At 42.0% G+C, this 27,402-nt stretch overlaps 1 protein-coding gene across 4 annotated transcripts in view; it reads right to left on the bottom strand.

Moving 5' to 3' along the window:
- Window positions 1-27,402, bottom strand: part of Cdc14a (cell division cycle 14A) — a 166,842-nt gene that overhangs the window by 111,849 nt on the left and 27,591 nt on the right. For all 4 annotated transcript variants that reach the window (XM_048352046.1, XM_048352048.1, XM_048352045.1 and 1 more), the window contains exon 4: window positions 21,882-21,974. In XM_048352046.1, the coding sequence (XP_048208003.1) occupies window positions 21,882-21,974 (93 nt within the window). The remainder of the gene's footprint in view (window positions 1-21,881; window positions 21,975-27,402) is intronic.

Raw genomic sequence — 27,402 nt, 5'->3', positions numbered from 1 at the left:
AAACCATAAAAACCATAGGCGGAACACTACATACAATGTGTTTCTTCCTATAGATACTTCGGACAATTCAATAAATATGGCACAGAAACAGCAAATGACAAAAACTACTATTAGCATAGAAAAATTATAACACCATGCTATAAAGTTTGTAAATATTCTATCTCCTCTCTCTCGCCCTCCCTCCTTCTCTCTCTCTCTCTCCCTGCCCCCCTCCTTTCAAGTGTCTTATTTTAGCTATGCACTGATGGCTCATGCCTGCAATACTAGCTACTCAAGAGGCTGAGAGCTGAGGATCACCGTTCACAGCCAGCTCAAGCAGAAAAGTCCATCCTTAAACACGACAAAACTGGTAGTGAAGCTGTGGCTCATGTGGTAGAAAGCTAGCCTTGAAAAAAAAAAAAAAAGAAACTAAGGGGATACCTAAACCCTGAGATCAAGTGCCAGTACTAGCACATGCACACAATGTTCTGTGTGTACTATACTGCTGTATACTGGTCCTTATTGTGATCACGTGAGGTAAGTGCCTAAGTGATGAGGAGGGAGATGATGGATGCAGGCACTGTGACAATGCATTAGACTGTGAGGTTGGAGTACTTATATTATAGTACAGCCAGAGATCAGGCAACGAAGGCCATCACAGTGAGACTAGCAAGTGGGTAGGACGTACAGTGTCAACACACTGGACAGAAGGGTGAATCACATCCTGAGTGGGATGGAACAGGTTGTGTGAAATTTTATGACACTACTGAGAATGGTGTGTAATTTAAATCTTACATATTGTTTCTGGAGCTTTTCATTTAATATTTTCAGACCACAAAGTCAAGGTAACAAACTACATGCAGACCCTGAGGTGGGGGGTGGGGGGGAGTTGGTTTGGTGTGTGTGCCAGTTCTAGGGCTTGAACTCAGGACCTGGGCACTGTCCCTTATCCGTTTTTGCTCAAATCTGGCACTCTATTACTTGAGTCACACTTTTACTTCCGTATGTGTGTGTGTGTGTGTGTGTGTGTGTGTGTGTTTCATTGGATATGAAAATCTCATGGACTTTCTTGCCAGGGCTATCTTTGAACTGGAACCCTTAGATTTCAGCTTCCTGAGTTGCAAAGATTACAGGTGGGAGCCACCAACACCTAGCTGAATCATTTCGTAGATGCAAATGAGTCACCATTGGAAATCTGAACTCCCTCCAGTAAGGTTTATCTTGTTCATTCTTTAATAGCAGAGAGAGCTCTGTGGAACACTGAGGAGGCAGGTACATAAGGAGACATCTTTACTCCAGAAGCTCATTCAGCAGGGGAGAAATTGCCAAACAAGTAACTGCCAGCAAGGCAAGTCATTGCCAGATGCTCTTTAGACTATAGTAGGCACAATTAATGAAAAGAGAAGGTGAGAAAGGCTGTCATGAAGTGGAAAGGAAATGAAAAAGTGAACAAACAGCTGGGGGCAGTGAGTGGGTGAGGAAAACAAATTAGAGAGAAAACATCAGGAAAAGTTTATCCAAGGTGTTAATTTTTTTTTAATCCCAAAGCAAGCCCACTCAATGACTCACACACCCACTCTTAGACAAATTATAAGTCTGATTCATGGCACAGCAGATGTATTCACACGGAGATGCTTGCCTCTGCTCATTAGTCTGACACTGTAAACCACAAATGTTACTCCTTATTAAACAATTCTATTGGGTACTGCAGCAACCCAAAATATTTCTTTGAAGCTGAGGTTAGACTTTCCCAGCCAGGCTGTGTGCACTTTTGTTAACCATGACTTTGCTGTCTTTATATATACCTGGCCATAAAAAACAACCCTGAGATTCTATAATGAATCTTCAAAGGCCCAACAGCACGGGTCATGAGGGGCTGGGGGGAAGATCTGGGGAAGACAGGCAAGACCAAAGAAAAGAAAAATTAAGAATGACACAGGGAAGCTGGGGATATGGCCTAGTGGCAAGAGAGCCTGCCTCGTATACATGAGGCCCTGGGTTCGATTCCCCAGCACCACATATACAGAAAACGGCCAGAAGTGGCGCTGTGGCTCAAGTGGCAGAGTGGTAGCCTTGAGCAAAAGGAAGCCAGGGACAGTGCTCAGGCCCTGAGTCCAAGGCCCAGGACGGCCAAAAAAAAAAAAAAAGAAAAAAAGAATGACACAGGGGTCCTGACACTAGTATGAAAACTTAGTAGCTTACAAATACACAATGTAAGTTTGTTAGCATATGAGCTAACCTTTTGAGCTAAAAATCCTAGGACTAATGAAACACACAGCAATCACAATATGAGACACAGGTAGTTCTTGCTTTAAAATTTCAGAGCTGAGCCAGGCGCCAGTGGCTCACGCCTGTAATCCTAGCTACTCAGGAGGTTGAAATCTGAGGATCACGACTTGAAGCCAGCCTAGGCAGGAAAGTCTGTGAGACTCTTATCTCCAATTAATTGCAAGAAGCTAGAAGTAGAGCTGTGGCTCAAGTGGTAGGGTGCCATCTTTAAGTGAACCTGGACTTGCCTCTCACCTCTTTGCCAGATCCTTTTACGAATCCTGCTTTATTCCCCAAGGCCAAGCAAGACAACAAGCTTGACCACATGCCTGTCCACAGGCAAGTTATTCCAATCTGGGCCTTGGCCAAGGGTACCACCCTTTGGTCCACAGGGGACAATAGCCCCTCACCCCAGGTGGAACATTCCACTGTGGGCCTGGCCAAGGACATAGCCCTGGGCCCTTAAGAGAACATAACTAGGGCTGGGAATATGGCCTAGTGGCAAGAGTGCTTGCCTCCCATACATGAAGCCCTAGGTTCGATTCCTCAGCACCACATATATAGAAAATGGCCAGAAGTGGCAATGTGGCTCAAGTGGTAGAGTGCTAGCCTTGAGCAAAAAGAAGCCACGGACAGTGCTCAAGTCCTGAGTCCAAGCCCCAGGACTGGCAAAAAAAAAAAGAGAGAACATAACTATTTTCTGTTTTCTACTTCCTTGTTGAGCCCTATATAAACCCACCTCAAAATCCAGTTCCTTGCACATCCTCCAATCCCAGTGAAAGGTCTGTGCCCCTAGCTGTTCGCAATAAACAGTCCTCGCCTGCTGAGGATGGAGTCTAGCCTATTCCTTTTCCATTCTCCTCCATTTTCCCAACAAATTCACTTTCCACAATGGCAGGAAAGGCACAATGTGACTCATTATACCAAGCTAAAAGAAAGTTTTGAAATAAAATATAGATTAAAATCATACAACCCAAAAGCCCTTGTGAACCAAAGACATAAGAGCCAGTACTGTGATGTAGACAGGAGATTATCTAGTTAAAAAAGAAAACTCACCAGATGCTGGTGGCTCACGCCTGTAATCAATCCTAGCTACTCAGGAGGCTGAGATCTGAGGATCACAGTTCAAAGCCAGCCTGGGAAGAAAAGTCTACATGAGACTCTGACCTCCAATTAACCACTCAAAAACCAGAAGTGGTGCTGTGGCTCAAGTGGTTGAGCACAAAGAGGCTCAGGGACAGTGCCTAGACCCTGAGTTCAAACCCCACAACCAAAAACAACAAACAACAACAACAAAAAATCTTAGAGACGAAGTCCACTGAGGCACTAAGAAGACAGATTCAGTTCACTCTACTAAACACAGGTTCAGTAAAGCAGGGCAGGCTGAGCCTGTGGTTCTGAGCTGATCCAAGTGCAGGCCTTTTCTCATACACAGCTGTCTCCAGCTACATGCCTGCACATCTTAACTGCACTGGGAGGAAGGGAGAAGCTTGAGAGAAATTGGAAAACAGCATACCAATTCAAATGAAAGTAAGATTTTAGAAAAAGGTAAATGAGAGAAGAGGGAATGGCTAATGCTTGTCATCCCAACTACTCAGGAGGCTAAAATCGGAGGACTGAGTTTCAAAGCCAGCCCAGACAGACAATTTGACACTCCTATCTCCAATTAACCAGCAAAAAGCCAGATGTATGCTTCTAGTGGCAGAGTCCTAGGCTGGAGAGGAAAAAATTAAGCAAGAGCTCCAGGCCATGAATTCAAGCCTCCATACCTGTACACACCCAAAATAAATAAGTAAAATAAATCTAATTTCATTCAAACACTTAAAATCAGATATCAACTAAATAAAAACTGCCTGGAGCCAGACACCTATCTTGAAAGGAACCTCTGGGACATTCAGAAAACTTGCCATTTTTCTTCAGCTATTCATTTTAGTAGTAGACTCACCTACATAGGCCAAATAATTAATAACTGTGCATTCAGTGCCAAAAAACGATGCCCTAAAAAAACCTTTGGGCTCTAAGCACACCATGGAGATTCTCCAATGATTATTTTGCAAACTACAGGTCACAAATCAATAGTGACTGGCAAAACTAATTTAATGAGCAGAGATGATAAAATACCAGTGTCAGAGCCAGGCACTTATGGCTCACACCTGTAAACCTAGCTACTCAGGAGGCTGAGATCTGAGGATCATGGTTCAAAGCCAGCCCAGGCAGGAAAGGCTCTGAGGCGCTTGTCTTTAATTTAATCACCAGAAAACTAGAAATGGACCTGAAGTTCAAAGTGGTAGAACACTAGCTTTGAACAAAAGAACTCAGGGACAGTGCCCAGGCCCTGAGTTCAAGCCCCATGACCACCAATAACAAAAAAAAGCCAGTGTCAATGTGCTTTACCCACTGTTAGGTACAAATTGTCTCATGAATCTTTGGTTTCAATTATACATATTAATGATGTATGTGTGTGTATATATACTTATCCATTATATAAAGTGTTTCTCTTTTTTTTACTGGTCCTGGAACTTGAATTCAGGCCTGGGCGTTGTCCCTGAGCCTCTTTGGGCTCAAGCTGGCACTCTACCACTTTAGCCACAGTGGCTACTTCTGGTTTTTTCTGTGTATGTGTTTTTCTGTGTTTGTGTTTTTCTGTATATGTGGTACTAAGGAATCAAACCCAGGGCTTTATGTATGCTAGGCAAGCACTCTACTAGTGAGCCATCTTCCCAGCCCTGAAATGTGTTCTTACAATGGATTATGGAGGGGGAAAAAAACTTGAAACACTCTAGGATACTGGCCCGTCCCACCTAGTGACAATTTCTTGTTCCCCGTCTCTCCTTACGCTGGAGACACATTCAAGGGCATCACCAAAGCAAATAAAAGAATAGTCAGTTCACCTGGATGGTCACAAAAGCATTCAGGTGCTTTCCCACTAGTAAATATCAAAGTTCAGCTGCTCCCTAGAAGAGAAACTGTATGACTAGACTGTTTGAATCCCTGCCATGCTGTTGAACTTCCACACCACTTCCCATTCTCAAACTCCTAGTTTACATGAAATGATTCCAAGACTAGCACTGCGCATATGATCTTCCACTGTATAAGGCTCTGTGACCATGGGAAACAGATCCACTCTTTCTCTCGGCGAACTGCATTTGCTTGCAGGAGCTTTACGGCCTCTCTGGGCTCATTCTCCAAGTGAAACAAGAGGGAGAAGGCCTAAAGCAGGTTCTTCTAGAGTTCTCTACAGTCTTGCCAAAGGACCTATTGCTTCTGGTGGTTTTGTTCTGTTTTATTTTAGGTTTGTTTGTTTGTTTTACTGGGCACAGAGAGTCTTCTGATCTCAAGGGCTTTAAACATTTGAGTTACTTCTTACTGAAAATTATTCCAAGATAACAAGAATAGCTGTTAAAAAATTAGTGGTATTTATTAATAACTGCTTATATAATATTGAAAAATAGAAATAAATCTAAGCTAAAATTAGACTTCGATTTATAATACTAATATTAAGTGCATGTTGAGATATATATCTCAATACATATATATATATACCAACATACATGTGTATATATCAACACACACATATAGATAGCTCAACATATATACAAGGCCTATTTCTATTTATACAAAATTCTTATTGTTTGGGGTCTTGCAATGCTAAGAATTGTACCCAGAGCCTCACACTTGCTCTAACCAGAGCTATATCCAGCACCCTAAAACATCTTGCTACACTTAATAACCCATTAAAAAGAATAATTCTCAAAGCCCTTATGGGTCTGCTGGACACCAATAGTTGAACCCTACAACATTAGCTACCCTAGAGGCTGAAACCTAGAGGAGCATGATACAAAGCTGGCACCACTGGAGTCTTCAAAACTTCAACTCTAATTAGTCAGTAAAATTCCAGATTTGGCCAGGTTCCAGTGGCTAAGGCCTGTAATACTAGCTACTCAGGAGGCTGAGATCAGAAGATCATGGTTCAAAGCTAGCCTGGGCAGGAAAGTCCATGAGACTCTGATTTCCAATTAACCATCAGAAAACCAGAAGTGGCGCTGCAGCTCAAAGTGGTAGAGCACTAGCCTGGAGCTGAGGAGCTCAGGGACAGCACCCAAGCCCAGAGTTCAAGCCCCATGGCCGACAAAAACAAAAAAATCCAGATTTGAGGCACTCAGCTCAAGTAAGTAGTAGAACACCAGCCATGAGCAAAAATCACCAAATGAGAGCTAAGGCCCTGAGTTTAAGCCCTGAATCTGGCACAAACCACTATGTCTGTTAGTGTTCTTTTTATAGCTAGCACTGGCTTTGTAATTTAAGCACCCAGCATTTAAATTACTCAATATTAAGCTCCCAAAATGGTGGCAGACAACCAATTCTGCCTTAATTATCAGTTAAACATTCATCCAACATTCTGCAAATACTTACTGAGCACTTAGTATGTGTCAGACATTATGCTATTTGCTACAGCTGTTGTGGGGAACAAGACAAAGTTCTGTCCTTAACAGGGAGGGGAAGTAAGTCAATAAATAATTTCAAGCACTAAGAAAACATAGCTCCTTGATTTGACATTAAATGATGAACATAGGCTTTTTCACATAAAAAGTATATGTCATTCCAAAGCAGCTAATATACAGAAATGGTATTATGTGAGTAGATTTTTATTAGACATAGTATTTGAGTATGAATACTGAATCTATTATATTAAATAGCATGTACATGGCTGGGAATATGGCCTAGTGGTAAGGTTCTTGCCTCGTATACATGAAGCCCTGGGTTCAATTCCCCAGCACCACATATATAGAAAAAGACGGAAGTGGCACTGTGGATCAAGTGGTAGAGTGCTAGCCTTGAGCAAAACGAAGCCAGGGACAGTGCTCAGGCCCTGAGTTTAAGCCACAGGACTGGCAAAACAAACAAAAAAAAAAAACCCAAAAACAAATACTATGTACATACAGGTGGATGCATGTATCTGTATGTCTATATATAGCTGAGAGTTTATCAAACACTGAGGAAGAATATTATCAGAATGCCAACAGGACGAAAGAAAAGATATGTGCAGTTTAATTTGAGAAACAAACATTCACAAATGAAAAGCAAACAGCTAATTTTCCAGCCACATTAAATGGAACCCCCAGGAGACCTGACTAAGAGATGGTATTGTGCCTCATTGCAGAAGGTTACAAGAATTCTCCATCTCACAGAGTCTCAAATATGAAGTGTATGATTTCAGGTTCTGATTTGTTTTAAAACCACTAAACAAGCTGGGCACCAGTGGTTTACACTTGTAATCCCCACTACTCTGGAGGCTAAGATCTGAAAATAGTGGTTCATAGCCAGCCTGAGCAGGAACATTCATGAGAAGACTTTTATCTCCATTAACCACCAAAAAAAAAAAAGAACCTGAGGAAGTGGAGCTGTGGTACCTTGAGCAAAAACAGCTAGGAGACAGCAACCAGCCCCTGATTTCAAGCTCTAGCGTGCACGCGCACACACACACACACACACACACACACACACACACACACACACATCAAACTGCAAGCTTACAAGCATAAAAGATTGTTTGGCCCATTTGCACGCAACATCACAAAAGGGTTCTTGCCTAACCATCTGTATTAGGAAGGAACTGCAGACAGGAAATGGCCGAGCCCAGCGCAGTACCACCCCTCCCTTCCTCTATGACTGTCAGGAAGAGGAAACATGACCTATAGTCCCCACTAGACTTACCAAAAAATTCACAGAAAAGGGTTGACAAGACTTGGCAGCTGACATCCCTTGATTCTGCTTTAATCAACATCTAGAATAACTGCCTTCAATGTTTTGGATGGACATTTCTTTTCATTGATAATTTTCCCTACACTCATTATCCATACGCATTCCCTCTAGGCAGGATTTCATTGTGATAATTCCATTCAGTGTACCCTGAACAAGCGTAGCCCTTGATTATATATTTTAAATGACATTTATTTATTTCATCTACAGTTGTTTCGTGACAACTTAAAGCAGTACTAAGAAAAGAAACTATAGAGGACTTGTGAATTAAAGGGTAAGGAAACTCACAGTAAAGACAAAAGCAAAGGGGCTGGGAAAGTGGCTTAGCGGTAGAGTGCTTGCCTAGCATACACAAAGCCCTGGGTTCAAGTCCTCAGTGCCACATAAACAGGAAAAGCCAGAAATGGCACTGTGGCTCAAGGGGTAGAGTGCTAGCCTTCAGCGAAAAGAAGCAAGGGACAGTGCTCAGGCCCTGATTCCAAGCCCTAGGACTGGCCCAAAAAAAAAAAATTGCAGTGAACCAGCTACATCAATTTCTACTGATTTAAGACCCACAGTGGGGCTGGGAATATGGCCTAGTGGCAAGAGTGCTTGCCTCGTATACATGAAGCCCTAGGTTCAATTCCTCATCACCACATACACAGAAAAAGCCAAAAGTGGGAGCTGTGGCTCAAGTTGGCAGATTGCTAGTCTTGAGCAAAAAGAAGCCAGGGACAGTGCTCAGGCCCTGAGTTCAAGACCCAGGACGGGGGGGGGGGGGGAGGAAGAACCCACAGTTTAACCACTATTAAATGATACTGTTGTGTCTACACAGCAGACAGCTTAGTGCTGAGTAGCAAGGCTCCTATCAGTGGTTTTAAGTAACTACTTTTATACTGGGGCACACAAAGGACTTAGAAACATCTTATTTTGATGAGTAATAGACTTTAAGATCTATAGACTTTCTAGGTGCTCCATACCTACTGATGCAAACTAGAAACAAGGAAATAACTTATTTCTTTAAAGAAAAGCCATTGAGAGCCACTTTCTACCTTCTAAATGAATCAAACACAGGAAGCTGTTTAAAAACACAAGATTTCAACCTGGCATCAGCAGTTCAGGCCTACAAGCCCAGCCACTCAAGAGGCTGAGATCAGAGGATTACAGTTTGAAGCCAGCCTGGTCAGGAAAGTCCATGAGACTCATATCTCCAATTAAACACCAAAAAGCCAGTGGTGAAGTTGTGGCTCAGGTGTTAGAGTGTCAGCCTTGAAAAGAAAAAGCTAAGAAACAGTTCCCAGGCCCCAGTATTATACACAGACAGGCACAGATACACACACACACACACACACACACACACACACACACACATATTTCATAAAGTTAATAAACTTATAAATAAAACTACAAGAGTAATAAAGTACAAGAATGACAACCAAAGAAATGATTAGTAAAATGCTAAAGTATTCTTCACCAAAGTTCCAAACTGGTAATGTTCACACCTAGTTTGCAAAGATCTATAAAATCAGAAATTCTGCATATAATACCAAATTAATTCAGTGCAAACTTGCTTAGATATAGCAACGTGCTTCAACAGCCTTAAAAATGTTGGCACTTTTGTACTTGGATGTTCACAACCACTTAATTCATAACAGTCAAAATATCTATCTAAATATCTATCATGCATACAGAGAAAAGCAAATTCTGGCTTAGCCACTTAATGGAATACTACTAAGCAATAAAGATTGGTCTCTTGATGCAAGTAAAAACATGACTAAATGTCAAAACTGATCCTCAGTGAAAAACTCTAGATGTAAGCATATATGTGTATATGTGTATGTGTGTATACATATATATTATTTTTTGGTAGTCTGGGATTAGGGGAGAAGAAAGATTAACTCTAATTGGGCTCAGAAGAATTTAGGGTATAATAGATATAAGTTATGTATTTATTGTGATAGTAGTAAGATAAATGCATATTTTTGTGGAAAAGAACTACATTTTAATAAATACCTACATTGTACATAAATTATAATCAGTAAAGTTAATAGAAATCAGACACAGAGGCTTTAGAAGATGGGCTTTTTTTTTTTTAAATCTGAAGACTTGTGAACTGAAGGAAGACCTTATCTCCTTACCTCCCACTGACAACAAACAGTGGGCAGAAATGGCTTCTGAAAAATTTGAATGAAGTTTTCCATTGAAAATATGAAGTGCTGGGGCTGGGGATATGGCCTAGTGGCAAGAGTGCCTGTCTCATATACATGAGGCCCTGGGTTCGATTCCCCAGCACCACATATACAGAAAATGGCCAGAAGTGGCACTGTGGCTCAAGTGGCAGAGTGCTAGCCTTGAGCAAAAAGAAGCCAGGGACAGTGCTCAGGCCCTGAGTCCAAGGCCCAGGACTGGCCAAAAAAACAAAAACCAAAAAAAAAAAAAAAAGAAAATATGAAGTGCTGGGCGCCAGTGGCTCATTCCTATAATCCCAGTTACTCAGGAGGCTGAGATTTAAGGATCACAGTTCAAAGCCAGCCTGGACAGAAAAGTCCCTGAGTCTCTTATTTCCAATTACCAACTCAAAAACTGAAAGTGAGGGGCTGGGGATATAGCCTAGTGGCAAGAGTGCCTGCCTCGGATACACGAGGCCCTAGGTTCGATTCCCCAGCACCACATATACAGAAAACGGCCAGAAGCGGCGCTGTGGCTCAAGTGGCAGAGTGCTAGCCTTGAGCGGGAAGAAGCCAGGGACAGTGCTCAGGCTCTGAGTCCAAGGCCCAGGACTGGCCAAAAAAAAAAAAAAAAAACTGAAAGTGAAGCTATGGCTCAAATGGTAGAGCACTAGCTTTTTTTTTTTTTTTGGCCAGTCCTGGGCCGCCGTTTTCTGTATATGTAGTGCTGGGGAATTGAACCCAGGGCCTCATGTATACGAGGCAAGCACTCTTGCCACTAGGCCATATCCCAGCCCAGAGCACTAGCTTTTGAGCACAAAGTGTACAGTGTCCAGACTCTGAGTTCAAGCCCCACAACAAAAAAAGAAAGGAAAGGAAAGGAAGGAAAGGAAAGGAAAGGAAAGGAAAAGGAAAGGAAAGGAAAGGAAAGGAAAGGAAAGGAAAGGAAAGGAAAGGAAAGGAAAGGAAAGGAAAGGAAAGGAAAGGAAAGGAAAGGAAAGGAAAGGAAAAGGAAAGGAAAGGAAAAGGAAAGGAAAGGAAAGGAAAGGAAAGGAAAGGAAAGGAAAGGAAAGGAAAGGAAAGGAAAGGAAAGGAAAGGAAAGGAAAGGAAAGGAAAGGAAAGGAAAGGAAAGGAAAGGAAAGGAAAAGGAAAGGAAAGGAAAGGAAAGGAAAGGAAAGGAAGGAAAGGAAAGGAAAGGAAAGGAAAGGAAAGGAAAGGAAAGGAAAGGAAAGGAAAGGAAAGGAAAGGAAGGAAAGGAAAGGAAAGGAAAGGAAAGGAAAGGAAAGGAAAGGAAAGGAAAGGAAAGGAAAGGAAAGGAAAGGAAAGGAAAGGAAAGGAAAGGAAAGGAAAGGAAGGAAAGGAAAGGAAAGGAAAGGAAAGGAAAGGAAAGGAAAGGAAAGGAAAGGAAAGGAAGAGGAAAGGAAAGGAAAGAATAGGAAAGGAAAGGAAAGGAAAGGAAAGGAAAGGAAAGGAAAGGAAAGGAAAGGAAAGGAAAGGAAAGGAAAGGAAAGGAAAGGAGGGAGGGAGAGAGAAAGGAAGGAAGGAAGGAAGGGAGGGAGGGAGGGAGGGAGGGAGGGAGGGAGGGAGGGAGGGAGGGAGGGAGGGAGGGAGGGAGGAAGTAGAAAGAAAGAATATTGGGAAATTGTGAGACATATTGCTATGACTGTAGTTATTCTGCAATCAGGCCTGTTCTTGGTCAGGGCTCAGGGCTGCTTTTTCAGAGTGGGTTGTTCATGTCTAGCTTGAACTCTTATTTCAAAGTATAAAACTATTATAGTTCCTTTTTTAAAAATGGTGTGGCTTTTTGTTTCAAAATGCAATCCACTCCAATAGACAAATGCCACAATGGTGTTTTGTTTGTTTGGGGTTTTTGTTTATTTGATTAATGCCAGTGCTGGGACTTGAACTCAAGTTCTTTGGCTCTTGCCTGGCTTTTTCACTCCAAGCAGTTTCTTGTTGGAAGATTCCTAGAAATAAGATTCTCAGTTTTGTCTACATGCTTTGAACTAAAATCCTCAGATCTCAGCCTCCTGAGTAGCTAGAATTATAGGCATAAGCCACCAGCACCCACAAAGTTTTTTTGAGGTGGATTTTTTTTTTCAGAATGTTGTGTGTAAACCCTTTATGACTCAGAACCTTTTACTATGTAACAGAGATTCTAGCATGGAAATGCTTAGAAACCTTTGGTTTTGTGCAGGGTTCTTTGTGAAACTGTCCCCAAATCTTTGCTAGGTTTTATCAAAGGATTTTGTAGATCTGTCCTTGAGATTTTTACCCTGAGTCCACATTTTTCCTGACAAAACTTTGAATTTGATCTTTGCCCTTAGATTATCAACCGAGAAACCAAGAATGAAAAACAGTTTTACAATGCTACAAGTTCCATATTGGAATTGTATCTTTAAGAGTCTGGTTGAAATCTGAATTTTTTTTTATTTTATTTACTTATATATTTATTTATCAGCTCAAGACTGGTACTCTACAACTTCAGCTACCATTCTGCTTCTGGCTTTTTGCTGGTTAATTTCAGGGCTGGCTTTGAACTGTGATCCTCAGGTCTCAGCTCCCCGAGTAGCTAGGATTACAAGCATGAACTCCAGGTACCTAGCCTGTAGTATAAATTCTTCTTAATGAATTTTTATGTAAGTTCGTTAGGCATATTTTCTATCTTCCACATTACCACAGGTAACAAGACTTGACATCCCTACACAATGCAGGTTGCCTTTTCGTCCAGCTTCAAGCAATATTTCCTCAATGTCTCTTCAGCATTCATGGCGCCCGAGTCCTTTCCCACTCTGCCTTGTCCAAAAAGCTGATAATGTATGTTTTAGGTTACTGTTCCTTAGTAACCTCACTTCAGTGAACCAGTTTATAATTATCTACTTATCACTGGGCAACACACCATCTTAGCAATAATAGAACAATGATTTCATTCTTGGTTTTGTCTGTGGGTTTACTGAGCTGGGAAATACAGCTCTTCACACTTTGGTTTGGCCTGCATTTCTAGGAAGGCTTGACTGGGCTGTGGTACTAAAGAGAGCTCCCTCAGGCCCCCTGGCACCTTGATGGTGAGCAGTCTGGGCATATCTACAAAATGGAGGAATTCCAGCCCAGTGCCAGTGACTCATACCTACAGTCCTAGCAATTCAGGAGGCTGAGATCTGAAGACCACAGTTTGAATCGGCTGACCAACCAAGTCTGTGAGATTCTTATTTTCAATTAACCATCAAAAAAAAAAAAAAAAAAGGTTAGGGGCTGAGAATATGGCCTAGTGGCAAGAGTGCTTGCCTCATATATATGAAGCCCTGGGTTCAATTCCTCAGCACCACATATATAGAAAACAGCCAGAAGTGGGGCTTTGGCTCAAGTGGCAGAGTGCTAGCCTTGAGCAAAAAGAAGCCAGGGACAGTGCTTAGGTCCTGAGTTCAAGGCCCAGGACTGGCAAAAAAAAATGTTAGAAGTGGAGTTGTGGCTCAAGTGGTAAAGTGCCAGCCTTGAGCAGAAAAGCTCAGGGACAGTGCCCAAGCCCTAAGGCTGAGCCACAGGACTAAAACCAAAACAAAGCAGGAATTTTCTTTCTCTCCACAGAGCGTTAGAATTTTTTTCAAAAATGTTTTTAAAAAACTAAAACCCTATTTCTATCATCTAAAGATAAATAACCTACAAAAACATAAATGTTTGAAATCACTCTCAGCCTTTTGCTAGAACAAGTGTGGAAACATCCATAGTACAGAAACAGATCATGTTATTAAAATTTTCAAAGTAATCTAAAATGTTAATACATTACAGCAGACCTTCTTCATGGAATATTACTTGGTTGCCTGAGTGGCAAAATCGTAAAATACATGTTGCTAAATGAAAAGCATCTCTCAGAACTACCAGGCAATTACACATAAGTAAATATTCCATTTTTAGAATGGCAAGAGCATTTTCTACTTTTCTTCTATTATGTGGTTATGGCAGCTTTATTGCTTATTTTGAGCTCAGGGTCTGGGCACTGTCCCTTAGCTTGTTTGCTCCAAGTGGGTGCTCTACCACTTGAGCCACAGCTCTACTTCTGGCTTTTTGCAGGCTAATTGGAGAGTCTAAACTCACAGTCTTTCCTGCCAGAGCTAGTTCTGAACAGTAATCACCAGGCATTTTCTTTTGCGTATTTGTTCGTTCCCGTGAACCATCCACAGTGCTAGGCAGAGCTCACAGGAACTAAATAATTTGCTGATGCCTGCCTGACTACACATCCCACAAATGGTGTAGATAGATTCTTCCTCTGAAAATTCAAACAAGGTCCAAGATAAAAGTGGGATGAAAAGGGAAGACAGGGGACAGAAGGAAGGGAACAGCCATCAGCTCTTCAGCTTTGCAGGAGGTCTAAGCACCAAATAGATAGTAGGAAATAGGAGACTGGTCTGAAAATTTGGAAAGGCCACAGTTGCCCTGCCTAGCGCTACAAGGCATGCCTGAGTGCTTACAATACTGCAGCCTGGTCAGATCTGTGGGTGACCTTCATCCTCACACCTGTTTTGGCAGGCAACTCTGAGTTTTATCATCCTGTTTTCAAAATGAAAACCCAGGAGTCCAGAGAAGTAAAATAACTTGCTCAAGTCATACAACAAACAAGCGAAGTGAGAGCCAAGCCTGTGGCTCTGCTACAGTCCCTGGCTTCTATTGCTAAGCCAGGAGGAAAATGGCACCTTTGCAATCAATTAGGACTTGTAGTTGATGCAACTATTTAGGTGTGAGGTGTCATCACAAATTAAGAACCAAAGGCAAATGTAGTTAGAAAATTACAAACATTAGCCTTGTCATCCCCAATTCAGACATGACATATGGTTTAGGCTGGTCCTGGTAAATCCACCATGCAGACCTGACATTTAGCCATTCTAGCATTTACCAACTGGATTAAAAAAAAATACAAACTGTGGTTACCACTTCTGCTTAAGCATCTGTGAATCTGAAAACGCAACTTAATTCTGTTTTGTTTTGTTTTTTGGTCATGGGGCTTGGAACTGAGGGCACTGTGCCTCAGCTTGTTCACTTAAGTCTAGCGCTCGACCACTTTGAGCCACAGCACCACTTCTGGTGCTAGAATTACACAAATGAGCCACGAGCGCCTGGCTGGTATTGTTTGCTGAGAAAGGACTGTGCTGTCCATGCTGGTCTTGACATCACTATGAATCACAGGCTAGCCTTCAACTCACAATCCTCCTGAATGCTGGCTTTACAAGCAGGCACCATCATGCCTGGCAAAAAGTTCTGTATTCTTTAACTTTGAACCTACTTTTTTCTAAACTAAACAATCACATTTATTTTAACTTCTCTTTCTGTATATTATTTCTTAATTTCCTCAGTCTTCAAGACTCACAGACTTTCATCCCAGGCTGACTTTGAACCATGATCCTCAGACTCAGCCTCCTGAGTAGCTAGGATGATAGCATGAGCCACTGGTGCCCAGTGGCTTGTAAATTTTAAAGCCATCTTCTTCAGACTCATACAAAGGTATTTAATGCTATCATGATCCAAGCATCCTAATTCTACAATAGTGCTGGCTATTGCCCTGGAAGTGAAACATCTTTCTGGAAAAGCTTCTTTCTTCTTAAAACTTGAGGAGTGTAACATCAGAGTTTAAGAAGAGATGCATCACATGAAGGATTTCCCAGTAAGGGCATCCAGTAAATGTCAGTGTGGAATCCAGTACAGATTATTATGGAGAGGGTTTCCGGGGCTGGGAATATGGCCTAGTGGTAAAGTGCTCGCCTCATATACATGAAGCCCTGGGTTCGATTCCTCAGCACCACATATATAGAAAACGGCCAGAAGTGGTGCTGTGGCTCAAGTGGCAGAGTGCTAGTGAGCATGAAGAAGCCAGGGACAGTGCACAGGCCCTGAGTTCAAGCCCCAGGACTGGCAAAAAACAAAACAAAACAAAGATGGAGAGGGGTTCCCCTTCTTAGTGGATCTCCTTTAAACAAGACTTGAGAAACTGTGTTTTATCACCTTCTTGATCCTTCAAGACAGTTCTGAGAGAAAAGGATGAAAAAGGCTCAACCCCCTTAGCGAAAGGAAATTGGAGACACAAAAGCCTCTGTGTCACACTTCAAGACTTTGTGTCACAGGAAAGTACTTCCTACCAGTGAACTGCTTCAATACCTGAAAAATGATTTTGACTATTGGGTACCAATGGCTCATGCTTGTAATCCTAGTTCCTTAGGAGGCTGAGACTTTTGGAAGGTTCGCAAAGTTTGAAGTCAACCTAGGCAGAAAAGTTGGCAAGGTTCTGTCTCCAATTCCATCTCCAGCAAAAAGTTAAGCTGGTGGCTCAAGTGGTGGAGCACAAACCTTGTGAGCAAGTAAGTCAATGAAGTATGAGGCTCTGACTTCAACCCCAGCAGGAAAAGAAAAAAAATTAAGTTCAGAAAATAAATTTTACATTGCTTATATTTCATCACAATAAAAAAATGAAAAAAGTAAAGTAACAACAACACTTGCTAGATAAGTGTTCTACCACTTGAGCCATCCCCTCAGCACTTAGCTCTATGTGTGTGTGTGTGTGTGTGTGAGAGAGAGAGAGAGAGAGAGAGAGAGAGAGAGAGAGAGTTCTGGAACGTGAACTAGGGCCTGGGAGCTATCCCTGAGCTTTTCTGTTCACGGCTAGCACTCTACCACTTAAGCCATAGCTCCACTATTGGCTTTCTAGTGGCTAATTGGAGATAAAAGTCTCACAAACTTTCCTGTCCAAGGCTTCAAACTGCAATCCTTAGATCTCAGCCTCATGAGTCAATAGAATTACAGCTATGAACCACCAGCAGCCCAGCAACCATGTCCCTCTTTACACTATAGATATTATTTTGGTTTATGATCTTTGCTTTGATCCCATATTGTATTGCTCATTTACAAGTTCAAGTATTATGATAAGAAGGAATACATGTGATATCAACAGGAATTGCTCATATACTGCCTTCTTTCATATTTTGATATCCCACTCTTAATTTATTTGGTAGATTTTTACAGAAATGTCCTTTGTGTTCAGCACAATTCTAAATCCAACACTCAGAATTCATGCCCTGGAACAATTCCACACCAGCTGCAAACAGCTGCTTCTCCAGCACCTGCCCTACCCACACTCCACACCCTAGCACTCCCCTTGAGGCCCTCGCCTACCCGAGGCCTGTGCACAGCCTAGCACGGCAGGAAATGTCCCAAGTCCACCTCTGTTCTGTGGCCAGCTTCCAATTCAACGGCTGAGCCCAGGCCTATAACCCCTTGTTAAATATTTTATCATATTCTAGACACAGCAGTAAGCAAAACAGATAAGAGCCCCATGCTCCAGTCTGGAAAAGAGATAATAGACAAGTACATGCACAAAACAAGTAAAGTAATTCCACACAATAGAGTGTTGCAAAGAAAATAACTTCACAAAGACCTAGAAGGCAAATAGAGGTAGGGAGTAACCTTTTGAAAAAAAAAAAGTTAATTTTTTTTAAAAGGCTCTCTGAGATAGTTATTTCAGAATTCAGAACCAGACACACAAAAAAGTCTGAAGTAAAAATGTTCAAGATGGAGCAAGCATTATCAAGGCCTTCTGGTAGGATCAAGGGTTAAAATTTTTCACAGAAAAGCAAAAGAATGGGAGGGTCTCAATGAAGAGGATCTCCAGGGTACCACATCTCATCAGAGAGACTGTAACGGCACCAGGAAGACAGGGACTTCTATGCTAAAAATACTGAGCAATCAGATTTGGAAGAGGGTAACAAGAAGATCCAATTCTACTTCGCAAAGACTTCTCTGACAACTGGATGGCAAATAAAAGAAACAAAAAGGTAAACAGTGGGCTGGGAATGTGGCTCAGTGGTAGAGTGCTTGCCTGGCATGCATGAAGCCCTGGGTTCGATTCCTCAGCACTACATAAATAGAAAAGGCCAGAAGTGGCTCTGTGGCTCAAGAGGTAGAGTGCTAGCCTTGAGCTAAAAGAAGCCAGGGACAGTGCCCAGGCCCTGAGTCCCAAACCCCAGGGCTGACCAAAAAAAAAAAAAAAGGTAAAAAGTAGCTACTCAGCAGGCTGATATCTCAAGATGACAGTTCAAAGCCAGCCCAGGTAGTAAAGTCCATGAGACTCTGATGACCTATTCACAGTAAAAGTCCAGAGGGGAGGTATGGTTCCAGCAAAAGAGCATCGGCCTGGAGCAAAAAAGCAAAAAAGCTAAGCAAGAATATAATGTCCTGAGGTCAAGCCCCAGTACTATAAATATACATGTATATGTATATGTGCATATATATATATGATTTATATATGTATATGTGTATGTGGAGAGAGAGGGAGAGAGAGAGAGAGAGAGTTGTCCTACAGATTATATGGTAGATGCCAAGTTGGAGGCCCTTTTATACACAGAAGATTCTCTTCTCTCACAAGACTGAGACTTTTCCAAGTAGTTGCATTTAAATTGTGGAAATGAACTGAGATGCATGTGTAAAATGTGTAAGATTGTCTTCTTATAAGTCCTAAATTAGCAACTAAATGTATATAGATGACATAAAGGAAGGGTAAAAAATAAAATCCTCTCTAGTGAAGAGCTGCAATACTTAGTATTATTTTTATTGAGAGCTTGTGCACAAAAAACTTTCTGGGGAATGCCTGAAGAGGAAAATCAACTGGGAAATGAATAGTACAAGAATAATCACTTTACACCCAGGACTGCAACCAGGTCTGAGGCAGGCTGGAGCTACACTCAGCACTTCTTCCCTAGCCAAGATGGTTTTTCTCCTCTGGGTGGCTTTAAAATGGTGGGAAGTGTGCCTTATCATTGTATCCTAAGAAGAGTGCAGCTCTGACATTGGACTGAATTTCAAGAGGTGCCTGCTGAAATCAAAGACCACACAAAACAAGTCAGAAAGAAGTGGGGTGAGGTGGGGGAGGCTCATTTTCTCTTCTTTCTTTTTCTTCTTTCTTTCTTTTCTTTTTAGTTTGGAGCTTGAACTCAGGGCCTCACACTCTTACTTGGCTTTTTCTGCCCAAGGCTCGTACTCTACCACTTGAACCACAGCTTTACTTCCAGCTGTTTTTTGTTTGGAGGGGAGGGGTTGTTTTGTTTTGGTTTTTTGGTGGTTAATGTGAGATAAGATTCTGGTTGGCTTTCCTGCCTGGGCTGGCTCAGGACTGTGATCCTCTGATCGCAGTCTCCTGAGTAGCTATGATTGCAGGTCGGAGCCACTGGCACACAGCTGAGTAACCCTCTTCTCTATAATGCTTTAGACAAAGGACCCACAAACAACACGATTGCATCACGATGCATCACAAACCCCCACAGTAAAAACATACTTGTTTACATGCCTGGAGTCCAGAGATGAATACAGGTGGATCCACATTTGAATCGCAGTGTCAATCACCAAAGTCTTACTTTTTTTTTTTTTGGTCAGTCATAGGTCTTTAACTCAAGGCCTGGGCTCTGTCCCTGAGCTCTTTTGCTCAAGGCTCTATCACTTCGAGCCTCAGCACCACTTCTGGTTTTTGAGTAGTTAATTGGAGATAAGAGTCTCACAGAGGGCTGGGGATATGGCCTAGTGGCAAGAGTGCTTGCCTCTAATACATGAAGCCCTGGGTTCGATTCCCCAGCACCACATATACAGAAAACTGCCAGAAGTGGCGCTGTGGCTCAAATGGCAAAGTTGCTAGCCTTGAGCAAAAAGAAGCCAGGGACAGTGCTCAGGCCCTGAGTCTAAGGCCCAGGACTGGCAAAAAAAAAAAAAAAAAGAGTCTCACAGAGACCTTTCTGCCAGGGCTGGCCTTGAACCACAATCCTCAAATCTCAGCCTCCTGAGTAGCTAGGATTACAGGTATGAACCACCAGTGGCCAGCACCAACCACCAATTTTAAATGAGTAGAAATTATCAATGGAAGGTGAAAAATAAACATGCTGCTAAACCATCCTAAGAACTAGAAGGAAATTTAAGGAGCCTTCCATCCAATCCTCCCATTTTAGAGACAAGGGAACTAAATAATAAATAAGGTTGAGAGGGATAAACTGACCTGACAATTCCATCCAGAGTCCCTCCAGTATGAAGACTTCACATTGTGTGTGTGTGTGTGTGTGTGTGTGTGTGTGTGTGTGTGTGTGTGTGTTTGGGGGGGGAGGAGCAGTGCAGTCCTGAGGCTTCAACTCAGAGCACAGGCACTGTCCCTGAGCTGTTGTGCTCAAGGCTAGCACTCTACCACTTTGAGCCACAGCTCTACGTGCAGCTTTGTGGTGGTTAATTGGAGATAAGAGTCTCCTGGACTTTCTTGCCCTGACTGGCTCTGAACTGCATTCCTCAGATCTCAGCCTCCTAAGTAGCTAGAATTACAGGCTTGAGCCACCAGGATGGGCCATGCTTTGGTTTTAGGGTTGTTGGTTTTTTCCCTTCTGATTCTTAGCCATTATTCCTTGTGCTATCACATAATATCTGCAGAGGAAGAGAAGCAGGCCCACAGGGGTGGCCCACGGCTCTACTGCAGCCATGTTGGGGCGGGAATGGGAGGCAGAATGGGCACCTGGTCCTACAAGCAGGGTCTCAGCCTGCACTGGCTGTCAGCCTGACCATATTCCTAAGCCACACTGGGCAAGGAAGCCTGCTCAAAGGAAGGGGGCTTTGGGTGTGATCTGGCAGAGCGTGAACGCTGCTCCTTGGTGCCCTCCCATCCACATTTTCCAAATGAACCCTGAAAAGTCACCAAGCACTATGCTCCTGGCAATCCTATCCAGGATGAGAGGAAACGGCTCCTCTTTCCCTGCCAATAGAGTCCTCTCTGAGTATTCCATAGCCCTGAAAAGCTCCTATAGTTTGCAGGGACACTCCAGCCCTGATGACTTCTGGTTCTTTCTTTTTCCCCAGTCTCAGCACAGGAGGAAAATTCCAGAAACAGTAACATATTTCTATGGAACTCCCACTGCCCTTTGTGCTTATAGGGGATCAAACATGTACTAAGAAGCATTTTCTTGAAGATCTTAACTAGTTACTCAGGAAGCTATAATCTATGCAAATATATGCTTCCTGTTGCAAACATTTGTATAGGTGGGTAAAGAGATTTATAAGAAAAATGATGAGGGAGGAGGTAACAAACAGTACAAAAAAATGTATCCAATGCCTAAAGTATGAAACTGTAACTGCTCTGTATATCAGTTTGACAATAAAAATAAAAAAAGAAAAATTAATACTTCCTTGTGTCATTGAAGATTTCTTATTACATAAAGGAATAGTGATCCTTAGAGCTCAAACTCCTAAGCTGCTTGAATTAGAGATGTGAGCCACCCACACCCACCTTGGGTTGTTTTATTTTTTTTTGGGGGGGGGGGGTTGTTTTGTTTGCCAGTCCTGAGGCTTGAACTCAGAGCATGAGCACTGTCCCTGGCTTCTTTTTGCTCAAGGCTAGCACTCTACTACTTGAGCCACAGCACCACTTCTGGCTTTTTCTATATAAGTAGTGCTGAGGAATTGAACCCAGGGCTCTACCACTAGGCCATTTTCCCAGCCCAGGTATTCTTTTTATTCAAACATTTATATGACAAGAGAAGCCAAACTATACATTGAGATTCCAAGATTCTCTCACTAAATGTCCTATCACTGCCAGGCCAGACTTTCCATTCCCCATGCTATTTATTATCTTCCCACCTCCCCAACCCCTGGACAAGTGGCCTGGATCATGTTGACAATGTTCACCTGCCACTGACTGGATAGAGAATGATGAAGAACACACTTACGGCATAAGCACCTATCAGAAATGCTGCATTTGCTCTTTTCCGTTGGTCAAAGCAGGTGTAGTGCACAATTTTCTTTCTTGATAAACTGTAGGACTAGATGGAGAAGAAGAAAAAAGAAAAGAATGTAAAGATAATCTTAAAATATACACGTGATAGCCAGCTCCTCTCAATAGTCACTATGGCTTAGGATCCATAAAACTTAACACCTTTGACCTTTACTGTCTGTGGCTTTTAGACACAGGTCACAGGGAAGGGGGGTTAAAACCAGCTTTTTTAATCTATCATGATATGCGATATCATTGACCAATAATCAAGATGTTTCTCTCCAAGAAAGTTGCCTGATGTGGTGGGACCTCTTCACAGAAAAAAAAAAATTCTGAGGATTTATCCTACATCTTATATGTACATGATTTATTCTTTGATCTGTTCTAGATCTTATAGTTTACTCCCTACATGCTAGTTCTACTCCGAACAGTCATCTCTGCCTTTCATATTTTATAGTCTATTCTAACATGTGTCAGTCTTCTGTCATCTCTGAAATTTTTTGTTTGTAGAGACAGACCAATATTAATGTATTTCCTTCCTAGAATGTGTTCTGATTAATTAACTGAAAACAAGTAGTTAATGGAGAAAAATAATGAGCCATCAAAAAGTTATTAGTAAGCATCTTAATTCAACAGCCATTCATTAAATTCACAGATTCGGTCATTAAGCACTTGCGTTATGCCAGGCAAGATGTTGCATGCTCAAGTATTTAGCTAAATCCAAAATAAGCACCATGGTAGTCTGCATACATGCTAGACATGAAGAGAGGTAAGAGAAAGACCCACTGACCTATCAACAAAAATACTGAATTATGAATCAAAATTCAAATCTACAGCAGGAAGAACAGATGCGACTCAATTATATCTTCTCATTCTCAATACCCTGATATTTCAAAACAGTCAACAACATATTGACAAATAATTTTCTAAATACAGGCACACAGTACCATTTTTTTTTTTGCCAGTCCAGGGGCTTGAACTTGGGGCCTGAACACTGTCCCTGGCTTCTTTTTGCTCAAGGCTAGCCCCTCTACCTCTTGAGCCACTGTGCTACTTCTAGCTTTTTCTATATATACAGAGCTGAGGAATCAAACCCAGGGCTTCATGTATGCGAGGCAAGTACTCTACCACTAAGCCATATTCCCAGCCCCTCTTATTTCTTATTTCCTGATAAATGTATGAAAACACTCCTATGAAGAAAAGAGAGGGGGAAAGAACATTTTATTTAATTCCGTTCAATCAGATTATTACACTGAAGTTATTGTGAAGATTTAAGTTAATACCAGAAATGTTGAAATTTGGGTCATTGCTTTCTTAATGTGAAACTCCTGAGTGCATGCACATTTTCTTTTACTAACTCATGATTTGCTGATTGGTTGGTCTTGCCACTTAACTGTTCTCCATCAATAAGTAATATTTGATTTACCAAAAGGAAAGTGAAGGCAGATGCTGGTGGCTCACACCTACAAACCTAGAGCTACTCAGCAGACTGAGATCTGATTAGAAACCAGCCAGGGCAGAAAAATCAGAGGTTTTTTTTTTTTTTTTTTTTTTTTTTTTTGCCAATCCTGGGGCTTGGACTCAGAGCCTGAGCACTGTGCCTGGCTTCTTTTACTCAAGGCTAGCACTCTTCCACTTGAGCCACAGTACCACTTCTGGCTTTTTCTCTGTGTGTGGTGCTGAGGAATCGAACTCAGGACTTCATGCAAGTTAAGCACTCTCCCGCTAGACCACATTCCCAGCCCAGAGATTCTTATTTCTGTTGACCAAAATAAAGCTGGAATAGAAGCACAGCTCAAATGGTAGAGTGATAAACCTGAGGGAAAAGGCTAAACAAGAATACAGGGCCCTGAATTTAAGTCCCAGTGCAAATGAAACATAACCATCTCCCATGTCTCTGAAGTCCCAATACCTTAAACTGCCTCCCCTATACTCCTGGGAAAGGATCATACCTCTCCTGCCCCTCTCTCACTACCCACCCCCCCCACCGCTGCATTTCCCATCAATGGGAAATTTCCCACAGATCAGCCATCTTGAAGTCTAGATAATCTATTTAATGCACTTTTCTGCTGGAAATTTAGGTTTCCTATTGAATTACTGCCATGATTTAAACTATGGAAATGCATTTAATTCATAAATTTACTCATCAAAAGTGATAGCTTGGGCTGGGAATATGGCCTAGTGGTAAAGTGCTCATCTTGTATACATGAAGCCCTGGGTTCAATTCTTCCTGCTATGGCTCAAGTGGCAGAGTGCTATCCTTGAGCAAAAAGAAGCCAGGGACAGTGCTCAGGCCCTGAGTTCAAGCCCCAGGACTGGCAACAAAAGCAAAACCAAACCAAAGTGATAGCTCACAGAAGTATTCTTTCCCTACCAATGGTTATTTCTTGGTTGTGTTTGTTTGGAGCAGGGGTGGGGCTTCCTGCTTAGTTATTTCTTTCAGAATTTGCATGCTTTCTCCCTTTGGGACCCTCCATCCCCAGCTTATTCTAAATCATACAGGATGCAAAGGTTCGCTTAGAATGTACTGTTAAATTGGAGGACAGAACTGCAAGTAAAATTTCTTTTCCACTATGGATCTATAAATGCTTTTTTAAAAATCATTATTTCTAAGAAGTTATGTAACAGAGTTGCCATTTAACAAAGCAGTTTATAAATGCAACGCATCTTGATCACTGTCACCCCCCCCCTTTCAACATTCTCATCCACCCTTCCCAACACACCCCATCCCTCTCTCCTCTTAATTTTGTAAAATGTACATTGAATTCCTGAGCTTTCTCCCCCTCTTCATTTGTCTCCTCCTTTTCCCTGACCCCACCCCATCCCTTTCCAGTACCCACTTCCAGGAGTTTATTTTGTTGAACCTCAAGTTCACCTTTCATTATCTGAGTTCTTAATTTCAGTGGACACAAACCAGCCCTCTCTAATAACAGCCACACAAGAAGCAGAAGCTAGTATTTGTCATTTGCTACATCTCAGAATTTTCCAAAGCAAAAGGAACAGTGCCACGAGGTGCCCCTCAGAGTGGGCCCCTTAGAGGGCTTGGCAGGGCTAGAATACAATAAGCACAGGAGAACATAAATAAGCAAGGAGCCAGGCAGGGCCTGCTGGGAAGTGTGCTGGGTGCCTTCGGAACTCCCTCACTGAGTTTGCTGATTTGGAGAAATCTCAACTATGAGGCCATAACAAGTTCTGCAGTTCCGAATTCATTAAACAATTCTCAGCTGAAGTGGTTAACATTACTAAAAATCATCAGAAATAAAAATGAACTAAATTCAAATCCCATTATACTTTATTATTTATTTTTACTATTTTGCATTTCATTCTGTATCTGTCTTTATCTCTGTCTCTCTCTGTCTTTACTTTTCTTTTTTTATTTCTTGAGGCTCAACTGTGTATCCCTGGCTGGACTCAAATTCAATCTCTTCCTGCCTCGGCCTCCCAAGAAGTCAGATTATGAGTGTGGGTCATTACATCTGGCTCATTTCATCCTGTTTTAGACTGGCACTATGCACTAAAGCACTATGCTCTGGGCCCCACACCAAGTTTCTGATTCACAGGAGCAGAGCCTGAGAATCCACATTTCTAGCAGGTTCCCTGGGAATGCGGCTGCTGCTGGCTCAGAAAACCCATAGTTCTAAGTTCTTGTTAAGTTTGGGGAACCACATGTCCCGCTCCTGAAAATATTACAGATCCTGCAACATGATTCATCTAATCAACTTGAAATTCTCTTTTAAATAAGTTCCCAATCATGCCATACATCTTTTTAAATGCATGCAAATCCATGTATTACAGGAGACAGCACTTCCAATACAGGTTCGCTGAATAATTCCATAATGAAGTTGCCTTAAACACAGTTATTCCACAGTTTCCAAATTCAAGGATTTGGAGCAGACTAGCTGGCAAATTAGAAAATCTCCCATGCACAAAAATGGGCTTCAAACTTGCACATAATTCAATACTGAAAGAAAACCAGGGGGGATTGGGAGCATGGTAGAAGAGGCAGAAACATTCAAAAAACACTGCGTGCATTAATGGAAATAGAACAATGAAACAACCATGTATTCCAAATACTAATTTATTTAGGTACCGTTGGCTCACCAGTAGCTTTACTCAAGAGGCTGAGATCTGAGGATCGCAGTTCAAAGCCAGCCAGAGCAAGGTGCATGAGACCCTTATCACCAATTAATCAGCAAAAAGCCAGAAGTGGAGCTGTGACTCAAGTGCCAGTCTTCAGCAAAAAAAGCTAAGGACAACATCCAGTCTCAGTACTGGCACACACAGAAAAGTAGGGGGGGAGGGGACTGGGAATATGGCCTACTGGTAGAGTGCTGGCCTCACACACATGAAGTCCTGGGTTTGATTCCTCAGCACCACACATATAAAAAAAAGCCAGAAGTGGCGCTGTGGCTCAAGTAGGAGAGTACTAGCCTTGAGCAAAAAGAAGCCAGGGACAGTGTTTAGGCCCTTAGTCGAAGCCCCAGGACTGACAAAAAAGTGTGTGTGTGTGTGTGTGTGTGTGTGTGTGTGTGTGTGTGTGTATAAAAGCATGCATGCATGTATGTACATAGATGGATATAGATGTATGCACTAACTCAAAAATAAAATAAGCCAGAATTGCCATATATTTTCATAAGTTATAACTGCCTACTACAAATTTAAATTTGTAAAATTAGCACTCATGTCCAACAAAACATGTCCATGCATACTGAATTGGAACCCCTTGGAATAAGTATTTCAAGATTTTATTTTTATTTATTTTTATTTATTTTATTTTTATTTTTTGGCCAGTTCTGGGCCTTAAACTCAGGGCCTGACTACTGTCCCTGGCTTCTTTTTTTGCTCAAGGCTAGCACTCTGCTATTGAGCCACAGCGCCACTTCTGGCCATTTTGTATATGTGTGGTGCTGAGGAATCAAACCCAGGGCTTCATGTATAAGAGGCAAGCACTCTTGCCACTAGGCCATATTCCCAGCCCTCAAGATAATTTTTAAAATTAAGTTAAAAAAGGTTTGTGGACTGAAGGCAGACCATAAACAACCAGCTTGCTGTACCTGGGCACCAGGATGCTGTAGCTAAAAGCCCTGTTGGTTCACCAGCATGAATCAAGCAGTTGCTATGGTCAAAACCTTTGGGAGGGGTCCCTCAGCCTCCAGCATGTACACAGTCACAAACTAATGAATGGCTCATGAAAAATATTGACCTAAGCAGGTATAAGCCTTCATGATAATACAGGCAAGAGGGAACTGAGTAGGGATACACTCTTACCACCCGAGTACAATGATGTAATCTTAGTCATGGGTACAATCACTTTTTCACTTACCAAGGCTTAAAAAAAAAAAAAGTAGATAAAAGAGAAGATTTAGCATCAAACCTATAGAAATTTCCAGATGTGTATCGCTTACCTGAGAGTCAAAGTTTTACTATTTTCGCCTAAATTGAAAGCATGTAGTATATCATATAATATTTAATAATAC

Source organism: Perognathus longimembris, chromosome 7, assembly GCF_023159225.1.
Source record: "Perognathus longimembris pacificus isolate PPM17 chromosome 7, ASM2315922v1, whole genome shotgun sequence".
Lineage (NCBI taxonomy): Eukaryota > Metazoa > Chordata > Mammalia > Rodentia > Heteromyidae > Perognathus > Perognathus longimembris.
This window is presented reverse-complemented; position numbering and strand designations above follow the sequence as displayed.